General features: G+C 49.1%; 1 protein-coding gene across 1 annotated transcript; it reads left to right on the forward strand.

The window, feature by feature from the left end:
- The first annotated feature begins 2,851 nt into the window (after positions 1–2,851).
- On the forward strand, positions 2,852–4,560 carry LOC122373861. Its single transcript, XM_043352251.1, has 2 exons — positions 2,852–4,268; positions 4,553–4,560. The coding sequence occupies exons 1-2, from the start codon at positions 2,852–2,854 to the stop codon at positions 4,558–4,560; spliced, it is 1,425 nt and encodes a 474-aa protein (XP_043208186.1).
- The last annotated feature ends 15,397 nt before the right edge of the window (positions 4,561–19,957 follow it).

The raw sequence follows: 19,957 nt of genomic DNA on the forward strand, positions 1-19,957 counted from the left end.
GTGAATACCTACCACATTTATTTTTAAAACACAGTTTTTGATATACGAGGTTTCCTTATTTTGGGTCTGCGTTGTTCCTATTCCGTCAGAAGGGCTCCTGGATTTCGAAGTACCTAATGGTTTGAAATCCCGCTAACTGGGACAAATACTGCGTGACACTTTTTTACTAGAATGCAGCCACATTTTTCATATTTTTGGCCATGGTAAAAGGTTTGACGATACACCTGTGCTGACGTGACAAAGTCTAAGAGGGCATTCAAATGGATAAGCTGCTTAGAATTCGAATGCTGCAAACTTTGAAATTAAATACCGGTTGGCCCAGGAAAAAACTTTTTCGACTTTTAAGGCCTAGTTATATTGCAAATTCTAATGCAAATATAACGAGCCGAAATTTTCCCCAAGTTTGCGTCACTTTTTCGTCCATTGGTATGCAAAATTTTAAAATGGCATCATCTTGTTCATACTATAACACCCTCATGCTCAATAAAGCGAAACGTTTTTGCTTTTTTGTCAAAGTTGAACCACGATGCTGTTTGGTTACACGTACCAATCGGTGCACAAGACGTTGCCCAGTGCCCACGGATACCATTCGTTTCACTGCCAAGTCCTGTTTCGAGCAAGGCTATAGAACTCCGGTTTCGGTTTCGAGCAACAATAAAGAAATGGCACATGGCTTGCCGCTGAGCGCCCTCACTTCCAGGAGATCAAGCCGTAATCGAACGGATAAGGAAGCAACTAGAGCAGGCTGTTTCCTGTGCCAGAATACCACCGTTCCTATGCTGTTGAAAAGCAGCATTGCCGGCAGAAGACAAAAAGCTGGTTCAAAAGGATCTAGGTCTAGGTCCTATTCCTTTTACTAGGAATACCAGCCAGGAGAGCATTTGAGCCACCTCAATATGGCTAGAGTGCTGGAAACTTCTGATACTGTCGCCGCTTGCAGAAAGCCATCGTGGTTGCCTGGGAGAACGTGTTCCTCGATTATATTGGCCAGTGGAAGGCATGGCTGCAGGCCGTGGTGCCGGGATGAAGGTGGCTCGTTCACTCACATTTTTGGGTAAAAATATGAGCAGAAAAATAATTTTTACATGGCAAGTTTGAAAAACAAATCCTTTTAAACGTAATTCACTGAATAACATAAAATCACATCCTTTACTGAAAATATGTGCGCATTTATTATTCGAAGTTTTTGATGTTCTGTCTTTATCACTTTTTGAGAAATATTGACTTTAAATTGGAAACATTTCGTTCTGGGCCACCCTGTATGTGTTTCCGATAAGGTTTGCGAATTTCTCGATGTCGCGAGTGCCCAAACTGGTGATTGCGAGCAGCGAGCCAGCACCCCAATTTTGCTATCCCAACTGAAAAAAACTAATGTAAAGGAGGGATATAGAGCATTCTTCATGTCTCCGAGCGGAAGATAACGATATCTATTCCAAGCGGGTTACCGAGCGACGAAGGAGCGAGGTTTTTCTTGAACATGCAAGGAAAAGATATCCGATCTTCCACGAGTGAGCCATGAAGAATCGTATGTCTTTCTATCTAGAGTTTCAATTATTTGGCTTTGAACCCAGAGATCTTTGCATATCTCTGATCTCAGACAGATGCAAAAAATAACAAATGCTTGTCTTTGCATCTGAGAGGAGTGCAGGATAAAAATATTTTTGCACTGTAGACATAATGGCAAATAAAGCTCTACTAGAAAGGTATAGTCCACTATCACTGATTTAACCCCCGCCGGCACAGGGCGGGGGTTAAATGATGGGGGTTGATGCACCCCCCCCCCCTAAGGTTTTTCGCGAATAATTCGCGTAAAAAGCGGCCGATCGCGACGAAAATTTCAGTACCCTCGCATTAATCAATTTTACACCTACTCTGAAAATTTCATGACCCTGACCCAGATGACCTTTGACCTGTGACCTCTTTTCCGTGGCCATTAGCTCGCATTAGCCACGCGTTTGCAAGCTTTTCGTGGTTTCAAACGTTCAACCATGTGATCTGATGTTGCTCCCATGCATTAGGATGGGTGTCAAGGTCACCTGAAGGTCAGGTCAGGTCATTGACCTTTGGTGACCTCGGTTCACTTTTTCGAGTTTTACATGTTTCTAGGCTAGTTTTGGGAGCTGAATTCGAATTTAGCAACCATTTGAACATTTGCGAAGTAGTTTTGGTGCCTTCGTGACATGTTACGAAGCTGTCAGAGGCGGATGACAGGTACTACGAATACCCGTCCCGACCCCTACCGGTTGGCCTGACCTGACCTGACCCGACCTGGTCTAAATGCTTAACGACATCATCTCTGATCAAAACTTACACGATATTGATGATCAGCACCCCGGAAAACCCCTTGGCAGCCACGCTTTACGACTTTCTAACAGGTCCCGATATTCCCGATTTTTTTTTTGTCATTGACCTGATCTGGAAGGTCAACCGATGAACTAGGACCTTAAAATTGGGTATCATTGACTTCCTCTCGTGACGGGCAGCACGGTCGTTTTTTCCGCGAGCTCCAACATGGGCCAAACGCGAGTGGGGGTCGTACCCCCCCCCCTTGTGCCGTCGGAGGACTAACACGCGCAGTGGAAAGGTTGCGAGTACTACGCCCAGTGGAAGGGGGGCGGATGTCGCCCCCCCTAAGATCTCAGCTCCCACTGAAGCTAGAAAGACGAAATTCGGAGGGTAGGTGGGGGCCATGGGGAACTTTGTTGTGTGTGAATTTCATGACCCTAGGTCAATATCTTCAAGGTCAAATGAGGTCAAATGTGGTCAAATCTGCCATATGAGCGACTTTTTTTGCGTTTACACGCCGAACCTGGACGTGCTGTGTCTAAGCGAGACATGGCTGACGGCGGCGATGGACGATCGAACGCTTGTGTTCCCGGGGTACGCCATCAAGCGCAAGGACAGGAGTGGTCGCGGCGGGGGCGGCGTAGCCGTCATCCACCGCATCGGCCTGTCCGCCGAGCCACTAACGGTACCGTCGGCCGGCTCGCCTCTGGAGACCCTGTGGATCCAGCTTACCGGCCGCCGTCAGACCATCGTGGGCGCCATCTATCGACCGCCGTCGGGACCTGTTGAGCCGGTGATCGACGACATGCGCGACCAGTTCGCCTACGTCATCTCCAGGAGGACCCCAGTCTACATTCTCGGGGACACAAATTTCGACGCTCTCCAGGCAACGAAACCAGGGGTGAAGGAATACAGTCGGCTGCTCGCTGACCTGTCGCTTCATCAGCTGATAACGACACCGACTCGCCCCGGACCGACTCCAAGCTTGATCGACCACCTGATCACCAACAAGCCAGACCTCACCTTCGATCCACGCGTCGTCGCCTCCAACATCAGCGACCACGACCTGATCGCCGCGTCAGTGGCCGGATTGAAATGCCGTCAGCAGCCGAGAACCATCACAGTGCGATCGACTCGCCATCTGGATCAGGACGCCCTGCGTCTGGACCTCCTTCTGGCCGACTGGGACGGCGTCTACCGTGCCGACACGACTACAGCCAAATGGGACGCCTGGAGATCGGTCTGGAGTCCGCTGATCGACCACCATATGCCGGTCCGGCAAATCAGGATTAAACATCAATCTCAGCCGTGGCTCAACGACGAGAACGTCAGAGCTGCGATGGACGTCAGAGACTCGGCGCGTCTGGACAGGGACAGGACTCCCTGTGAAGAGACGGAGCGCGAGTTTCGAGCTAGCCGTAACGCAGTAAAAACGGCCCAGCACCGCGCCTGCGCCGAGTTCTTCCTCTCCTCCTACAGACGCTCCAGGTCCACCACTTGGAGGGACATCCGCCGCTTCCTCGTCTGCTCTGACAAGCCGCAGCCGAGCCTTCACAGCCGCGAAAACCTGCAGTCTGGCTGGCTGAACCGCCTGAATCTTCATTTCGCTGGAGTAGGCTCGGCGGTCGCCGAGGGACTGGCTGCCTCGGACACCGGGGCGCCTCTCCGGCCGCGGCCGCCGCGTGTCGTTGCCGGCGCGTTTAGCCCGCGGCCGGCGACACTGCCCGAACTGTCGACGGCGCTCCAGCGTATGAGCTCGTCCAGGGCTAGCGGAGACGACGGCATCACCATCGCCATGCTGCGGATGACCTTTCCAGTGGTCGGCCCGCACCTTTTGAACGTCATCAACAGCAGCATCAGAAGTGCTGAGCTACCTCCATCTTGGCGTGCCGCGGCTGTCGTTCCTTTGCATAAGGGTGGAGACACGGACGACCCCAGCAACTACCGGCCCATCTCTGTTCTGCCGGTGGTCGCCAAACTCTGTGAACGAGTTGTGTGTATGCAACTGATGACATACCTTGTCGATTGCCATGTTCTCTGTCACCAGCAGTACGGTTTCCGCCCCGGCCAATCCACTGAGTCGGCCCTGCTCGATGCCGTCGGTTACATAACCGACAACATGGATCGTGGACGCGTGACGACACTCGTCACTGCCGACACATCTAAGGCTTTCGATAGCGTCGAGCACGGCCGGCTCTTGGAGAAGCTGGGATGGTATGGCATCGACGACCGATGGTTTCGTGCGTGGCTTTCTGACCGCACTCAGTCGGTTAGAGGCGGGACCTGTGATGCGCTACCTGTTACGCACGGAGTGATACAGGGATCCATTATGGGTCCTGTGTTGTTTCTCCTTTTTACAAACGACTTGCCGCAGCACATACCTCATGGTAAACTGGTTATGTACGCCGATGATGTCCAGTTTCTCGACTCTGACTCGCCAGGCAATGTTTTTGAAGTGAAAAGGCGCGTTGAAGAAAATTTGTCCGTAGCTTTGCGATGGTTTACAACAAATAGACTTAAGCTCAATCCTTCTAAGACTGACTTGCTCGTTTTTAAATCATCACGCCAAAACTCCCCTTTTGACATTCAAGTACGATTTAGTAACTCCGATCTCGTCCCAGTACAGTGTGTCAAGATCCTGGGCGTAAATCTCGACTCGAATCTGACTTGGGAACACCACATAGGCACAGTCACCCGGCGGTGTTACTGTGTTTTGATAGGGCTGGCCAGAATGCAGCGCCGCGTACCGCGAGAAACAAAGAAACTGCTAGTTGAAGCCCTCGTGTTCCCCCATTTGTACTACTGCATGAGTGTGTGGGGAGGCTGTAATGCGACCCAGAAACGTCGGCTACAAAAGTGCATCAACTTTGCCGCCCGCGTCGTGTCTGGCTTAGGGTACCGTGAGCACATATCCGGGACGTTTGCGCGAGCTTGGCTGGCCCACCATCGGAGACATGATAACCGAACGTGACCTATGCACCATGTACAGACTCACACGTGAGAGCGCCCCTGAACTTTTGCGCGCTCGACTGGTGAGTCGCGCCAATGTGTCGTCGCGCACCACCAGGGCGGTCAGCGACGGTCTGCTGGAGCTGCCGCGTGCACGCACCGAGCTTGCCAGACGCTCTTTTTACCACCGGGCGGTTAGAGCGTGGAATTGCCTGACCCCCGAGATCAGAGCATCACCAAATATGACTGCTTTTAAGAAAGGTATGTCGATTGCGCACTTAGGTTGATGCACTTGTTTGTGATTACTGTCATGCTAGGTACGTGTTTCTGTGTGTGTATCTGTGTGTCTTTCATTGTCGCTTTTATTGTCAGATGACGTGGATTGCTGAAAAACCATTTTATGGATGTTGTCCGAAATACATGATGATGATGATGATGATGATGATAGCTCAAAAAGTTACCGGCCGATATTCTTTTTTCTTTCACTATACGGAAGAACAAACATTTGTGAGTATGTATGGTGAACTTCTTGTTAATCTAACAATACATGTGGCAGTTAGAAGCCTGCTAAGGGTAAGATGTCGCCGGCTGAAGCGGGATCGGCCGATGCGGGAAACGCGGCAATCACAATTTTGTGTTTACACACTCATAACTCAAGTTGTTACCGGCCGATTTTCAAAATTCTTAAACCATATGATTGCCTGTACATTTATCAGTCTTCTCACTAAATTTGACGCGAATCTAATGTAATCAGCGGTAAGGAGCGCGGTGTAGAGACGGAATCATCCCGCCCCGGCACAGTCTACAATTCAGGCGGCGCGTAACGGCTAGCGCCGGCCGCCGCGCCGCCGCGCCGCCGCGGCGGCGCAGGATGCTTGACTTTACACCGCTATTACTAGAAAAGTTGTGAACCGATTTTCTTATTTCTTGCACGAGAAGATCTGCAATTCAATTCTGGACAGGTAGCCAAAGTTTCACATTAATACTATGTTTGCGGCGCGAGTTATTGGCGAAAAAACAGGGGTTAACCATCGCCGGCACAGGCCATTTTGAGCCCTTCGACGGCACAAGATCGTTGGTACGACCCCCCTCGCGTTTGGCCCCTGATGGAGCTAGAGCTTCGCAGAAAAAAAAAAACGAGCGTGCTGCCCGTTAGTTATTCGCGAAAACCCTTAGGGGAGTTGCATCACCCCCCCCCCCCCCTGTGCCGGCAAGGGTTAAAGGCTGAAAATTATGCGGAGGAATGAAACATTGCAACACATTGAGCCTCTATCTTTTAGTCTTTTACAGACGCAGCCGATCGGGTTGGTGAGTTCGTCTATCGTACATCGGGTCAGCTCAGCCGATGACAATGATTTCACGCAATCTACCATCTTCGCCACTGGCGGCCCCGGCCCCAGCGACCTGTCTAGATACGGCTCAGTTAGATACGGCTCCGGCCCCTGCTCCAGCACTGATACGGCTCTCTCTCTCTCTCCCTCACTGGCACCGCTCAGTCCGTCCCGATGTAGCCGTGTCGACTGGGCGGTGTGCCGCGGGCCCGATCAGCTAGTCGGTGCCGTGCTGATCAGCTGATGTAGATGTGTCGACTGGGCGGTGTGCCGCGGGCCCGATCAGTCGGTGCCCCCTCAGATCGAGCGGCGTCCGGCGATCGGCAGCGGCGATCGGTGCGGCGTCCGGCCATCGGCAGCCGCTGGTGACGCGTGACGGCGCCGCGGCGGCGTGACGCCGGCACGGCCCGTCGTGATGGTATCGCCGGCCGTGCGGGCGCCGCGGTCAGCGGCGGCGCCGACCGCCGAGATGCGCTGATTCGGACCGACCGTGACCTGGTGGCCTTCCAGCGGCACCCAACGCGTGCCATCGCGTTTTCCGAACCAAAATTGGCTCCTGGCGGGAGCCCTGTTGGACGGGGACCGGCTGATACGGAGCTCGGGTTGCGTAAGCAGTATTGTAATAGTCGCCAATACGGGAATGCATACACACGTAACTTTGTACGAATTATAATGCCTGTATCGCATATACCCGTAGGTCTGTAACGCCTGTGTATATTAACCATAAAAACGAGTGTTGTGTACACAAATGTTAGTAGGTACAGTGGAATCCGCTTAATAAATCCTCGGAAAATAAATCCAGCCGATTATTGTGGCCACTTGAGCTGTTCACGGGTTTTCTCCATAGACGCCCATTCTTTATCAATCCGCTTAATAAATCCAGCTACTCCGCTCAACCCGCGCATGACTGGGGTATTTTCCATAACGCGAGTGACTGCCGCCCCCCCCCCCCCCCTCCTATCTTCGAAACTACTGAGCCGATCGTCAAAATTCAAACGCCGTCTGATATTCCTGGAAAAACTGTCGAACGAAACATATTTTCATTGACCTCAAGGTCACCGATGACGTCACAGGTCAGGTCAAAATAAAAATTATCGGCATTTTTGCTTGTTCACAATTTAGGCTCTGACCGCCGGCTGACAAGTCCGATCACGCTCATTTTTGGTTTATGCACTCCTCGATATATGCCTTAGGTACCTTGAGGGTACCTACCGAACTTTTACTTCAATTTTTTTCGGGTCAAGGCCAGGTTATCCTAGGTCACGAAAATGGTATATCATGCATAGGTCATGTGACGCATGTTTTATGGTCCATTTTACTCATAGGTTTCGAAAACAATGTCGCCTGTGTCATTTGAGGTCATTTTTAGCTGAATTTACCGGAGGTCAGGTCACTTTCAGGTCAGAAAAAGTCAAATTTTGAAAATGAAATTTTCAACAAAAAAGGTGTCTATCAGGTGTAGTTTAAGCTCAGGAACACGATGGTGCCATTTATATTGTTGTATGATGTCCAACACGTGCTGAAAAACGGTTTTGAGAAATATAAACACATTTTGACAACAATGCAAATAACTTGGCTGTTTTTGAAGATGTTGCGCTAAAACTTGCTAGAGTAGTTTATCAGTTTGTGTTCTATCACATTTATTCCGGTTTTTGAAAAATCAAACATTTCGAAAAAAATCAAAAATATATTTTTTGTATTTGTAAAAATACGTTTTTTTCAAAATTGTAAAATATTTCGAAGATTTGAGATAGCGGTTTGATAGCTACGTGTATGTGTAGTCCACTGATGCAAATAACTTAGATCTAGCTTTAAAACTAAGCTCTTGAGAGCGTTTGCTATAATTCAATATATTGCATTAAAATCGGCCGACACGACGTCTTTCTGACGTCATTTCGGGCCAAATTATGGTAGCTAGAAAGTTGAAATTATAACACAAGGTGTCAAATTGATGCCGCTGAGAGTAGCGCAAGTTTCGTGTTGATCCGTCCAATGATTTAGAAGATATTGCCGAAAAACGGGAGGGGGCTCTGTAGAGCCCCCAGTCATGCGCGGGTGGGGGTTTTGCAGTTCACAGTCACGTCTTTCTCCTCGAAATGTGACGTCCAATTCCCGCTCTCAATGAACCGCACTGGCGCAACAGTCTGCAGCGGTTAGACGTCACACAACAGACTGAGTTCAGTGCTAAAAAGAGCGCCATCACCAATCACCATGCACCTCAGAGATATGTTCCCGGCAAAACAGGCAACGCTCGACTGTTGAGTTGACATTGCAGGCATGACAGGGGAGTGATCACGAATGGATGTGTTGACTTCGCTATCGCTAAATGTGGCAGCTTTGTAGTGTGCGCTGGTTGGAATAAATCGGGCAATGAAGATTATTAGCCTATCCGCTTGTATTGCATTTGCAGGGGTAATGTGTTGCAGGGGGAATGTACAGTTGACTACAAAACGGTTCCATCTCTTACAATTTACCAGTGAAATGGAACGCTAGACTAGGTCGTCCATCACACAACTGTGTCAATGGCGAAGGTCACAGCATTCAACTGTGTCACTACGTTTCCATGACACGTCTAAATCGATTTAGCGAAATTTCACGTGCGTTTTTCTCGGAAACTATTTACCTTATGCAAAAAAATGAGCGTACACATGACTTTAGCTAGCACCTAATCCTATATTTACATTTTTAAATTATGCCTAAATGCTATGATGGAGCAAATCCATTTTTCAAAATCGGCTTAGCTTGTGCCATGGAAACGTAGCCTGTGTCACTCTCTGCGTGATAAGGTGCAGTCTACTTATATCCTAGGCAGCTGATTGTCAAATGTGGAACATCATTTAGGAATGCAGTCAACTATGTATAAAGCTGCGATACACACTTTTTTTAATGAAAATGACTACTCCGGTCAATAGAGCCACCGCTAAATAGATCCAAAACGTCGTGATACCAAGCTGGATTTATGAACCCGCGCCCTGATGGGGGGGGGGGCATTTTGGCCCCCTCCTGTGGTTTTTCTTAAATAGCGAAAAACGGCGGCGCACAGCGCCGCCAAATTTTTGGTACCTTCCCGGGCATCAATTTGACACCTTCACACAAAATTTCTAGTCACAGGTCACCTTGGGTCAGGAGTTATTGAGGTCAAACTGAGGTCATGTTCGAGTAAAAATGAGCAAAAAACATGACATCTTGAAACGCTCACCAAATCTACAGTTAACAAGCAATTTTAAAGTTCTTTATGTGGTTGTGTAGAAAAAAGACAGCGCTACAAAACTATTATCTCGGATTTTCAGAATTTTGGGTTTTTTACCCCAAAAATTAAAAAAGAGGTTTTTTAGAAAAAACGCAAAAAATTCCCAAAATATTCCGAATTTCGAAGAAAACGGAATATATGTGATAGTCCCTGCGCTTTTCGATATACATACCAAATTTTAGATCGATACTCCTTTTTGGCCAAGTTATAGCGAAAAACTGTTCAAAATTGATGACGTCAAATTTTTTAATTCAATTTTTTAGCAATTCTAGACCACGTAGAGCAAAACAAAGGTCACCATTGAACTCACCGTGACAAGCTGCATCGAATCAATACCCATTTTATGCAAAATATCAACTTTGAAATTTGACCTCATTTGACCTGACCTTGACCTGACCTTGACTTGACCTTCACGAACACATAGTCTCAACTGACCCCAAGGGCTACCTGTCCCACATAATCGCATTTGGCATATAAAATGGACCATAAAACATGCATCACATATTTTTAATTTCTGACCCTCAGTGACCTGACTTCTGTGACCTGACCTCTGTGGCCTGACCTCTGTGACCTGACCTGGTATCAGTGACCTCAAATAGCAAAATATGTGTTTGATGAGCATTTCCCCATCGATGATTTTCAATGAAATGCATTTTACTCGATTTTACAACGCATTTCTTGAAATGCCTGTAAACGGTGAAAATTCGACCGTTGACCTGACCTGTGACGTCATCGGTTAGACCGAGGTCAATAAAATGGGGTCACAAGGTAGTTCCCCGTTGGGGCTATCCAACACCGTTTGCCGTTTGTCGCTATGTTGCGTGGTTCTCGAGATCTTAGGGGGGGGGGGGGCAAAATGGCTCCCCCCCAGCAGACCGCGTTGCTCGGCAGACCCCATCAGGACGCGGGTTAAGCGGATTCTACTGTACAACGCACGCTTATGTACAGGTCTCGCGGGTTTTAAGCGTAGGTTTTACGTTTCCGGCTATATCTTTTTCGTCTTCAACTTTGTAGGCTTGAAGATGTGACCGATTTATTCGTATAACTCCCTACCATGATCATGGAAAAAGGTTTGATCGTATACCGGCTAGTTTCGGAGAAATTGAAAGAAAACCTCAAAATCCACCGTTTGGGCCATTCTAACCGCGGCTTCCCTGCAGTCGCCTTTGACTACAGTGGCGTCACCCAACGAGTAGTACACTGAAACAAAGAGGTATGAATGAATCCCAGCGCGTGGTGAACAACGGATAGAGGCGGGACTCGGCAGAGGCTATCGCTGCGGCCCGCGCAGGGCGTCCTTGGACAGCGGGCAAACCTTCGGGCGTTGGGGTCAGAGGTCACGACAGCCAGGCGCTGTTTGGCGCGAAGGGCCTCGCCTCAGCCAACTCAGCTAGCCGGTATGGTGGTAGTGGTGGTGGTATGTGTGTGTGTGGGGGGGGGGGTGGGGGTGGCAGGCAGGAGGGGCTAGAGCGAACGGGATAAAATAAAATGGAAAAGTCCAAAGTTCTTTATGTGATCATGTAGAGAAAAGACAGCGCTACAAAACTGCCATCTCAGATTCTCAAAACTATGGGATTTTGACCCCCCTCCCCCAATTAAAAAGTTGATTTTTTAAGAAAAACACACAAAAATCCAAAAGATTTTTGAAATTTCGAAAAACGGAATATATGTGATAGTCCCTGCTCTCTTCTATCTACATACCAAATAATAGATCGATGCCTTCTTTTTTGGCCAAGTTATAGCGAAAAAAAACTTCGAAATTAATGACGTCAAATTTTTTAACTCAATTTTCAGCAGTTTTAGATCACGTAGCGCAAAACAAAGAACACCATTTGACTCCCCGTGACGAGCTGCATCGAACTGATACTCATTTTGTGCAAAATATCATTATTGAAATTTGACCTAATTTGACCTGACCTTGACCTGACCTTCACCAGAATATAACCTTAACTGTCCCCAAAGGCTGCCTGACCCACATAATCGCATTTGGCATGTAAAATGGACCATGAAACATACATCACATGATATTTCATATTTTGACCCTCAGTGACCTAACCTCTGTGACTTGACCTAGTATCAGTGACCTCAAATAGCAAAATATGTGTTTGACGAAGAAGTCCTATCGTTGATTTTCAATGAAATGCATTTTACTCGATTTTACTATACATTTCTTGAAATACGTGTAGACGGTAAAAATTCGACATTTGACCCGACCTGTGACGTCATCGGTTTGACTGAGGTCAATGAAATTGAGTCACAAGGTAGTTCCCTGTTGGGGCTATCCAACATCATTTGTTGCTTGTCGCTATGTTGTGTGGTTCTCGAGATCTTGGGGGGCCAAAATGCCCCCCCCCCCCTCCCCAACCTCCCCTGCCGGCGCGTTGCTCGGCAGACCCCAACGGGACGTGGGCTAATCAACTCGAGGGTGCTGACAATACATCGCTGCAATTGACGCTTTTTACGCGAATTATTCGTGAAAAACCGAGTGGTTCCCTTTGGCCCTCTTCTAAGTGCGAGGACTGTATGTATTTTTCTTTAACTCGCGTAGGCCCGGGGCATTTTCGTCCCCTCCCCCCTGACGAATAGTTGCGTTTGCTCCCTCCCAAATGTTTTGCGATGGGAGCGCGAATCTTTAAGTCTCTTTTTCAATCAATTTGACATCTTCTGGAATCCGGAGCAAAAACTGTATTGTCCACTGAGATCAAGCATCTATCATTTAGATATATGCACTTGTCTGCTTTGCATTTTGCATTGAATATAAATATTTGATATTGGTTAAGAACGAATTGTGCACAGGGTCGGACACAATACGCCATACACATGCTGGGCATGCAAACGAATCTAGAACAGAGCAGGGCCGTATAAGAGGAACAGAGGTGATGTGGCGGAGGAGCTACACGATTTTTTTTACAACGGTTCCAAGGAAAACAGAGCCATCAACACAGGAAACCAGACCCTACAGTTTGTTTCAGAGAACACCCACTTACTGAGCACTCGGTGGCTCAGCATTAAGGCCACAGCATTGGAGCTGGCGGCCCAGCCGAGCCAGCCACGCATCAAAGGTGCACAGAAAACTGACAGCGCATTGTCCGCGGCGGTCCGCGGCGGCATCCGGGCTTAGCGCTCCCTGTCTGCAACATTATGCACGACAAAGCTGACCTTGAATGTACATATGTGCAGGGATGCCGCCTGCTGAAGGCAATAATGTCGGTAATCGGCATTACCGTGAGCTGGCTCGATTTCAATGCTGAGGGGAATGCGCGCTGCTTCTCATGTCATCTCAACAGCATGGCATGCAATCCCATCATGTTTTCACCAGCTATTAAAATTTATCGCATATTTTCAGGAGCGGTTAAGGTTTCGACTTAAATCGGTATTTTTTCGGTTGCCCTACGCGTGCCAATCAGACCACATGACGTCAACATTTGTTCATCTAATTGCTCCGGAACTATCCGCTCCTGTGGCCCCGCTGTGGATGTGAGAGCGAGATTCAAGGCCGCGCGCGCCTAGTACGACACCGGTCACAGAGCACACAGCAGCCGGCCTGCGGCACTGCCACAGAGCACACAGCAGCCGGCCTGCGCCACTGCTTCAGAGCACACAGCAGCCGGCGTGCGGCACTGCCACAGAGCACACAGCAGCCGGCCTGCGGCACTGCCACAGAGCACACAGCAGCCGGCCTGCGGCACTGCCACAGAGCACACAGCAGCCGGCCTGCGGCGCTGCCACAGAGCACACAGCAGCCGGCCTGCGGCACTGTCACAGAGCACACAGCAGCCGGCCTGCGGCACTGTCACAGAGCACACAGCAGCCGGCCTGCGGCGCTGCCACAGAGCACACAGCAGCCGGCCTGCGGCACTGCCACAGAGCACACAGCAGCCGGCCTGCGGCGCTGCCACAGAGCACACAGCAGCCGGCCTGCGGCACTGTCACAGAGCACCCAGCAGCCGGCCTGTGGCGCTGCCACAGAGCACACAGCAGCCGGCCTGCGGCACTGCCACAGAGCACACAGCAGCCGGCCTGCGGCGCTGCCACAGAGCACACAGCAGCCGGCCTGCGGCACTGTCACAGAGCACACAGCAGCCGGCCTGCGGCACTGTCACAGAGCACACAGCAGCCGGCCTGCGGCACTGCCACAGAGCCGGTCTGCCGGCCTGCGGCACTGCCACAGAGCACACAGCAGTCGGCCTGCGGCACTGCTTCAGAGCACACAGCAGCCGGCCTGCGGCACTGCCACAGAGCACACAGCAGCCGGCGTGCGGCACTGTCACAGAGCACACAGCAGCCGGCCTGCGGCACTGCCACAGAGCCGGTCTGCCGGCCTGGGCCACTGCATTCGGCCGGCGTCCGCAGCGAGCCATCCGCTGCCTTATCGGGAGCGGGTCGGTGAGTATACATCCTGCTTGGATATACATATCTCTGCCGTGGCCTGCTGTATGCAGACGTCCACCGCGCCGGCCTGATGCGGCGCGGCACTAGCAGCTGGCAAATGACTCATGTGATCGATCACAAACCGGAACGAGCACATGCTATGCAAAACTTTTTCAGACGTTATTATTTCAGACGTTATTTCAGACGTGCGCCGTGACGAGACGCAGAGATTGATACCCGATTTTAAGGTCCTAGGTCAACTGCTCACCTCTGAGGTCAGGTCAAGTGCCCCAAGGTACGGTTCCGTTTTTGGTGAATAACTTTGCAAAAATCGGCCACAGAGCCACGATTTTGCAGCATCATGTTCGCCTCGCTCAGGCGCGTCGAATGATATGCTTTTTGTTTGGGTCAGGTCAACTTAGGGTGTTGACCTCAGGTCACGGTCAGGTCAGCGCGACAGCGCCCCCAGGTCACGAAGCTGGTCGAAAGAGGTCATGTCGCATATCCTTCGATTTGGCAGGTCTTCCTGAGTCCATTGGTGGCTTTCCCGACTCGCTAGCTCAATTTGATCAGGAGTTATTAACAAAAACCAATATGACATTGATGACGTCACAAATGACGTCAAGCAAGGTCAACATTGCAAAAGTAACGCATCTAACCTTGCAAGGAGTGCATCAACTCACGATTCTATGTGCTTGAGATAGTTGGAGATCGTTCCCGGCGCCAGAAGAGCAGTTTTCATTTTTCCCCATTGACTTATAATGGTGAGGTCACGAAAATGACCTGAGCTCATATGATATTTAGGAAAAATCCGAGATAAAAAAGTTGTGAGACCCGTAATGGATACTAGATCCTACAAGTTTCGTTTCCCTGTGAAAGCTCTTCTGGCAGTGAGGGCGTTGCGAAGTTGCGACATCTGAAGACCGTACAGAGGTTCACTTATGACGTCATAGGTCAGTGACCTGACCTGATCCGAAAACGCGATTGGTGTCAGAAAATCCGGCTTGAATCAAAGGTCAGGCATGCCCATTTTGAGCTCTCTATCACCAGCGTCTTCGGAGTTATCGCGAAAAAAAAAACTATATGGGGGCGGCACCCGCTCTCCCCCCCCCCCCTCGGCCGGCGAGGGGTTATGTGCTGTGTGAATTATTGTACATAACTATAAACTAGGTACCTACTGAGTGTGTGACTGGTCCTTTTTCACATTAAACCTTATGGGCAGATATCTTGTTACAGAATGAAAATGTGCAATGCCTTCTGATTGCACAGTGACTGCGAAGAACATGGGCCGCGGGACCACAGGCTCAGACTTGGTAGCCTCCGCGTAAATTGCAGCGTTGTGGTCCTCTGAGCGCGAGTGTCTGGCATGCTAATGTCGAAACTCTGGCACTTGGGGAGCCGATAAGACCATGTTCGCCAGTGTGTTTCGTAAGGTATTGGCCCCCGTGCCACCGCTGAACACTGGCGCGGCTATTGCTGGATTGCGCTGGCACTGCTGATTTTTATAATATTCATACGCGCTCTATAAGTGCTTGATTTTTTTTCAGTTACAATCATCTTAATTGTCACTCTTGTTAGATTGAGTCAGCACTATTTGTACCTAAACAATTAGGGAATCTGCGATTTCCAAACGTGGCGTATTTTGAGACAAACATATGATTTGAGTTCGTGAATAGAAATGATATATTTTGAATAGTGCTTTGCTCGAATAGTATTGCTACGTCTAGTTCCTTTGCATGCATCATCATTTCAATTTAGCCTTACCTAGCACGGTCTCGTTGAACAAAGAAGCGGCGCCCAGGTCCGGTTGGCCATTGTTTCTCCTCATCCAACAACTGCACACATACGATTTTATCCTCTACGGATTGACGTCTTGCTATTTGCCCACATCACCTAGAAATAAGCAATGATACACTAAATAAACGGCTTATTCGAGGATTTAAATTGCAATTAAAGGAGTTATCAGAATTTAAAAATTGAAGGGAATCGGCATGTTTTTGCTATTTCTGGATTGTTTAGGCTCTGCTGATTTTAATGATATGCATAGAAGTTCTAAAAGTGTCATATTGTTCCAGTTACAGCCAATCTGTCACTTACGTCCGTTTGAATGGCTCGGCACTAGTTGCAAACAAGCAGGTAAAATGCGATTTCTGCAATGTCATGATCGTGGCGCATTTGAAAAAAGAAAACATCGAATTTGAATTTGTGAGCGTTCGATATATTTTGAATAATGCTCAAATAGTTGAGCAATATTGCTCAAATAAGGTTCAATTTCTCAAATAATTAATGCTTCCTTTCACCTACTATGAACGTCAAACCCCTTGAGACCCCACTTTTTTGCGATAATTTTTAAATGCGTCAACTTTCGTTGACAATATTCTGGCAATGTATGTTTCAGAACCTGCCGAAACTTTTATTACTAAGGTATTTTGACGCCAGACGATTATGGAAGGTACTTCTCATTCACTCGTAATGTTAAGGTCAATTCAGGCCCGGGCAGAGGCTTGCGCTCGGCCACACTCGAGCCCCGCCACCAGCGCCATCTACTCTAAATGCCATCTACCAGCGCCCGCTACCGCTACCAGCTACCGCCCACCATCAAGCCTGAATGGAGCGAGAGACGCGAGTGACCGGTCGCCGGGCAAGGAGCGCCGGAGGGGTAGGGCGGAGCTTAGCGCTGACGTCATTACGTGGCTCCGCCCCATGAGCGCGTAGCCTCTACCCAAACAGCAGATTCGTTCCGTGAAATTTAACATTACGAGTGAATGAGAAGTACCTTTAATAATCGTTTGGCGTCAAAATACCTTAGTAATAAAAGTTTCGGCAGGTTCTGAAACACACATTGCCAGAATATTGTCAACGAGAGTTGACGCATTTAAAAATTATCGCAAAAAAGTGGGGTCTCAAGGGGTTTGACGTCCATAGTAGTTCCTTTTCACGCATAAGGTTTACCACTTACCAGTAAACTATGTAGACCGTAAAGTTGGGTATCACCCTCATACAATGGCCATCACCAACACGCTCGTTATTTTCCGTGAAGCTCTAGTTCAATAAGGTTCCGAACGGCAGGGAATCCTATCGATTCCCTTTTCCCTGCTGGGTAAACGTCAATAGGGGCGATCATTACCCCAAATCATCTTAACCTTGATGACGCCATATATGACGTCACGCGATGACGCAAGGTCTAAAATAACGGGCTTACGGCCTTTTGATCAAAGTAAGAAAAATTGCGGTAAATGTTGTAGAATTAGATTATTCCCTTTGATGTGTAAGAATTTTCCGTATTTCCCACCACATTCCCAATACGTTAGGCATAACGGTGACGTCACGTGGCCGGTATGTTTCTAGGTGACCGATATGGAAGGAAAGGAAATCAGATAAACCAGTTGCGAGGAGCGAGGAGTTTGCTTTTTAGGGCCGTGTTGAGGTTCAATATGGGCTTGGCGTCAAAATCAGTGACCAACCTGACCTGGCCTGTAAAGGTACATTGATGTGCTGCAGCATATGGCATGAAGTGAAGGTCGTGTGACGTGTACCTAAGCCAAATATGAGCTATGCATCTGTAACGCGATTTGAGCCATCGCCAATAAGCCCCCAGAGCGCCGCGCTGGCAGCGCCGTTCGTGTAGTCATTCCGTGTCAATTGAGTCACGCATGAATATCTCCCCGCGGACCAGGGAGTAGCGGCGCCGTGACTCAGCATTCTAATGGATGTATCATGCGTGAGGCATGCGACCTTTCAAGGCCCCGGTGTGGCTGTCGTGAGTAAATGGGCAGCACAGGCCACAGCCCGCTGCAGCCCGCCCTGCCATCCCCCTCCCCTCGATCGCCGGGGGGAGGGGGAGGGGGGTCACATCTCGCCTCAAGTGGCAGATGCGCCCGGTGACCTTGGGCGCGTGACGGCTCCCTGTCGGGGGAGGGACGGCGGTCAGCCTTTCGGCCCGCGGCGCCCCACCGACCAGTCGGGGGGGGGGGGGGAGGGGGGCTCCGACTGGAGACTGCAGCCGTCCGCGGCGCGGCGGCTCCCGGCCACTAGCACCCGCGCCGCCCCGGGCCGCTACATACATACACTGCACGTGCTAATGAGCCGTAAACAGCCGGTCGGAGCCGCGGCATATAGCGTGCCGGCCCGTAATGGCCCCGTAAATTGACACGAGCCGCGCCGCGGGGGACGGCTGGCGGCGGCGGAACAACTGGCCACTGCGCGTTAGCTGAACAGCTGGGACGGGACGTTTGCTGAACAGCTGGGACGGGCGTTTGCTGAACAGCTGGGACGGGACGTTTGCTGGCTGAAAAGCGGGCTTTTGCTGGATGATGGCGGCTGGCACGGTGTTTCAGCTGTTGATCCGCTGAGATGGCCCACCAAAGCCGACCGGTCAGGGCGGCGGTAGCTGTAGTGCTGAGAGCATGTAGATTATACCTTTATTTCTTTAGCCATTGATCAGGCAACACACATCATACACACATGCTTCCGTTGATAATGTCATTACTAGCGTTGAAAAGGCGTTCCCTTATAGCACGTTGGGGGGGGGGGGGGGAATGTGTCGTGTTTCTGCAATATATTGTAAGAGCTTTAGGTGAGCTAAGTAAAATTATGTATGCCTTATCCAACATCAAATTGACCCTGAAACTTTCAACAATTTCAGCTTAAGCTATTTTGAGAAAATAATGTCTGATTTGACGTCATGTCATATTATTTCCACACAAAAACTCCAACATTTCCAACGCGTCAAGCATCTTCACCACCTGAACATGTTAACCAAAACATCTTACCGCTGGCGGCTGGCTTTGCCCCCCCCCCCCTCTCCCTTTCTGTTGATATATCCTATAAGTGTTGCAGATATCGTCACCAAACTTTCAGGATCTTTCCAGGCATCAATTTTTACACCTTTTGAAAGGAGGTTATGATTGGTTTGCTTTAAATTACGTCGGAATGACGCCAAGGCCCGCCATTTTGGACCCGAAAAGGCTTTTCGGGAAGAGCTGTCACGCCTACAGTTTGAAAGATAGAGAAAAGGTTAAACACAGAAAGGTTTTGAATTAACTAATAGGGCTACAAAACTGCCATCTGAAACGTCAAAATTCCGGATTTTCTGCTAAAGAATCAAAGGATAATATTTATGAGGTAGGTATAATACCCTATAAAAAACAAACATTTTTCATAAATTTTAAAAGAAGGAATATGTGCTTAGAATAGGTCATCCAACGACACATCCAATTCAAGATCGATTTTGGTATGCTTATGGCGAAAAAAAAAATCAAAATTGATCATGTGAAATTTTCAAACTGAAGTTTTAGCGGCTGTAGACCATGTAGCTTAAAGCTAAGAACGCCATAGGACTCCCCGTGACGAGCTGCATCGATTTAACCCGTAACGTTATTTAATACGATACTTTTACACAAAAATACAATACAGCTACCTATGTTACCTATTAGGTATAATTGAACTTTTCATTTTTCGTGGGCTGCCGAGTTATGAGCAATTAGAAATAAAATTCTTACCCTTACAAAAGGAGTATGTGTAATGTGTATTGTGTAATCACATTTCCGTAGAACTGTATTCGTCTTCCAATTTGCTAGAAGTAACAATGAGCCGATGTGACACTCAGTTACCTACTCCGAAATACGTGATATGTACTGAGAAGAAACTATTTTTGGTGTTCAGCCTTAGCTGTGTCTGGGATTAGGTAAAGCTTTGGACAGGGGCGGATCCAGAAAATCTCCAAGGGAGGGGCCATTAGAAACCAGGAGGCCCCCCCCCATAATCCCAC

Source organism: Amphibalanus amphitrite, unplaced genomic scaffold, assembly GCF_019059575.1.
Source record: "Amphibalanus amphitrite isolate SeventyFive unplaced genomic scaffold, NRLGWU_Aamphi_draft 001563F_arrow, whole genome shotgun sequence".
In the NCBI taxonomy this organism is placed as follows: domain Eukaryota; kingdom Metazoa; phylum Arthropoda; class Thecostraca; order Balanomorpha; family Balanidae; genus Amphibalanus; species Amphibalanus amphitrite.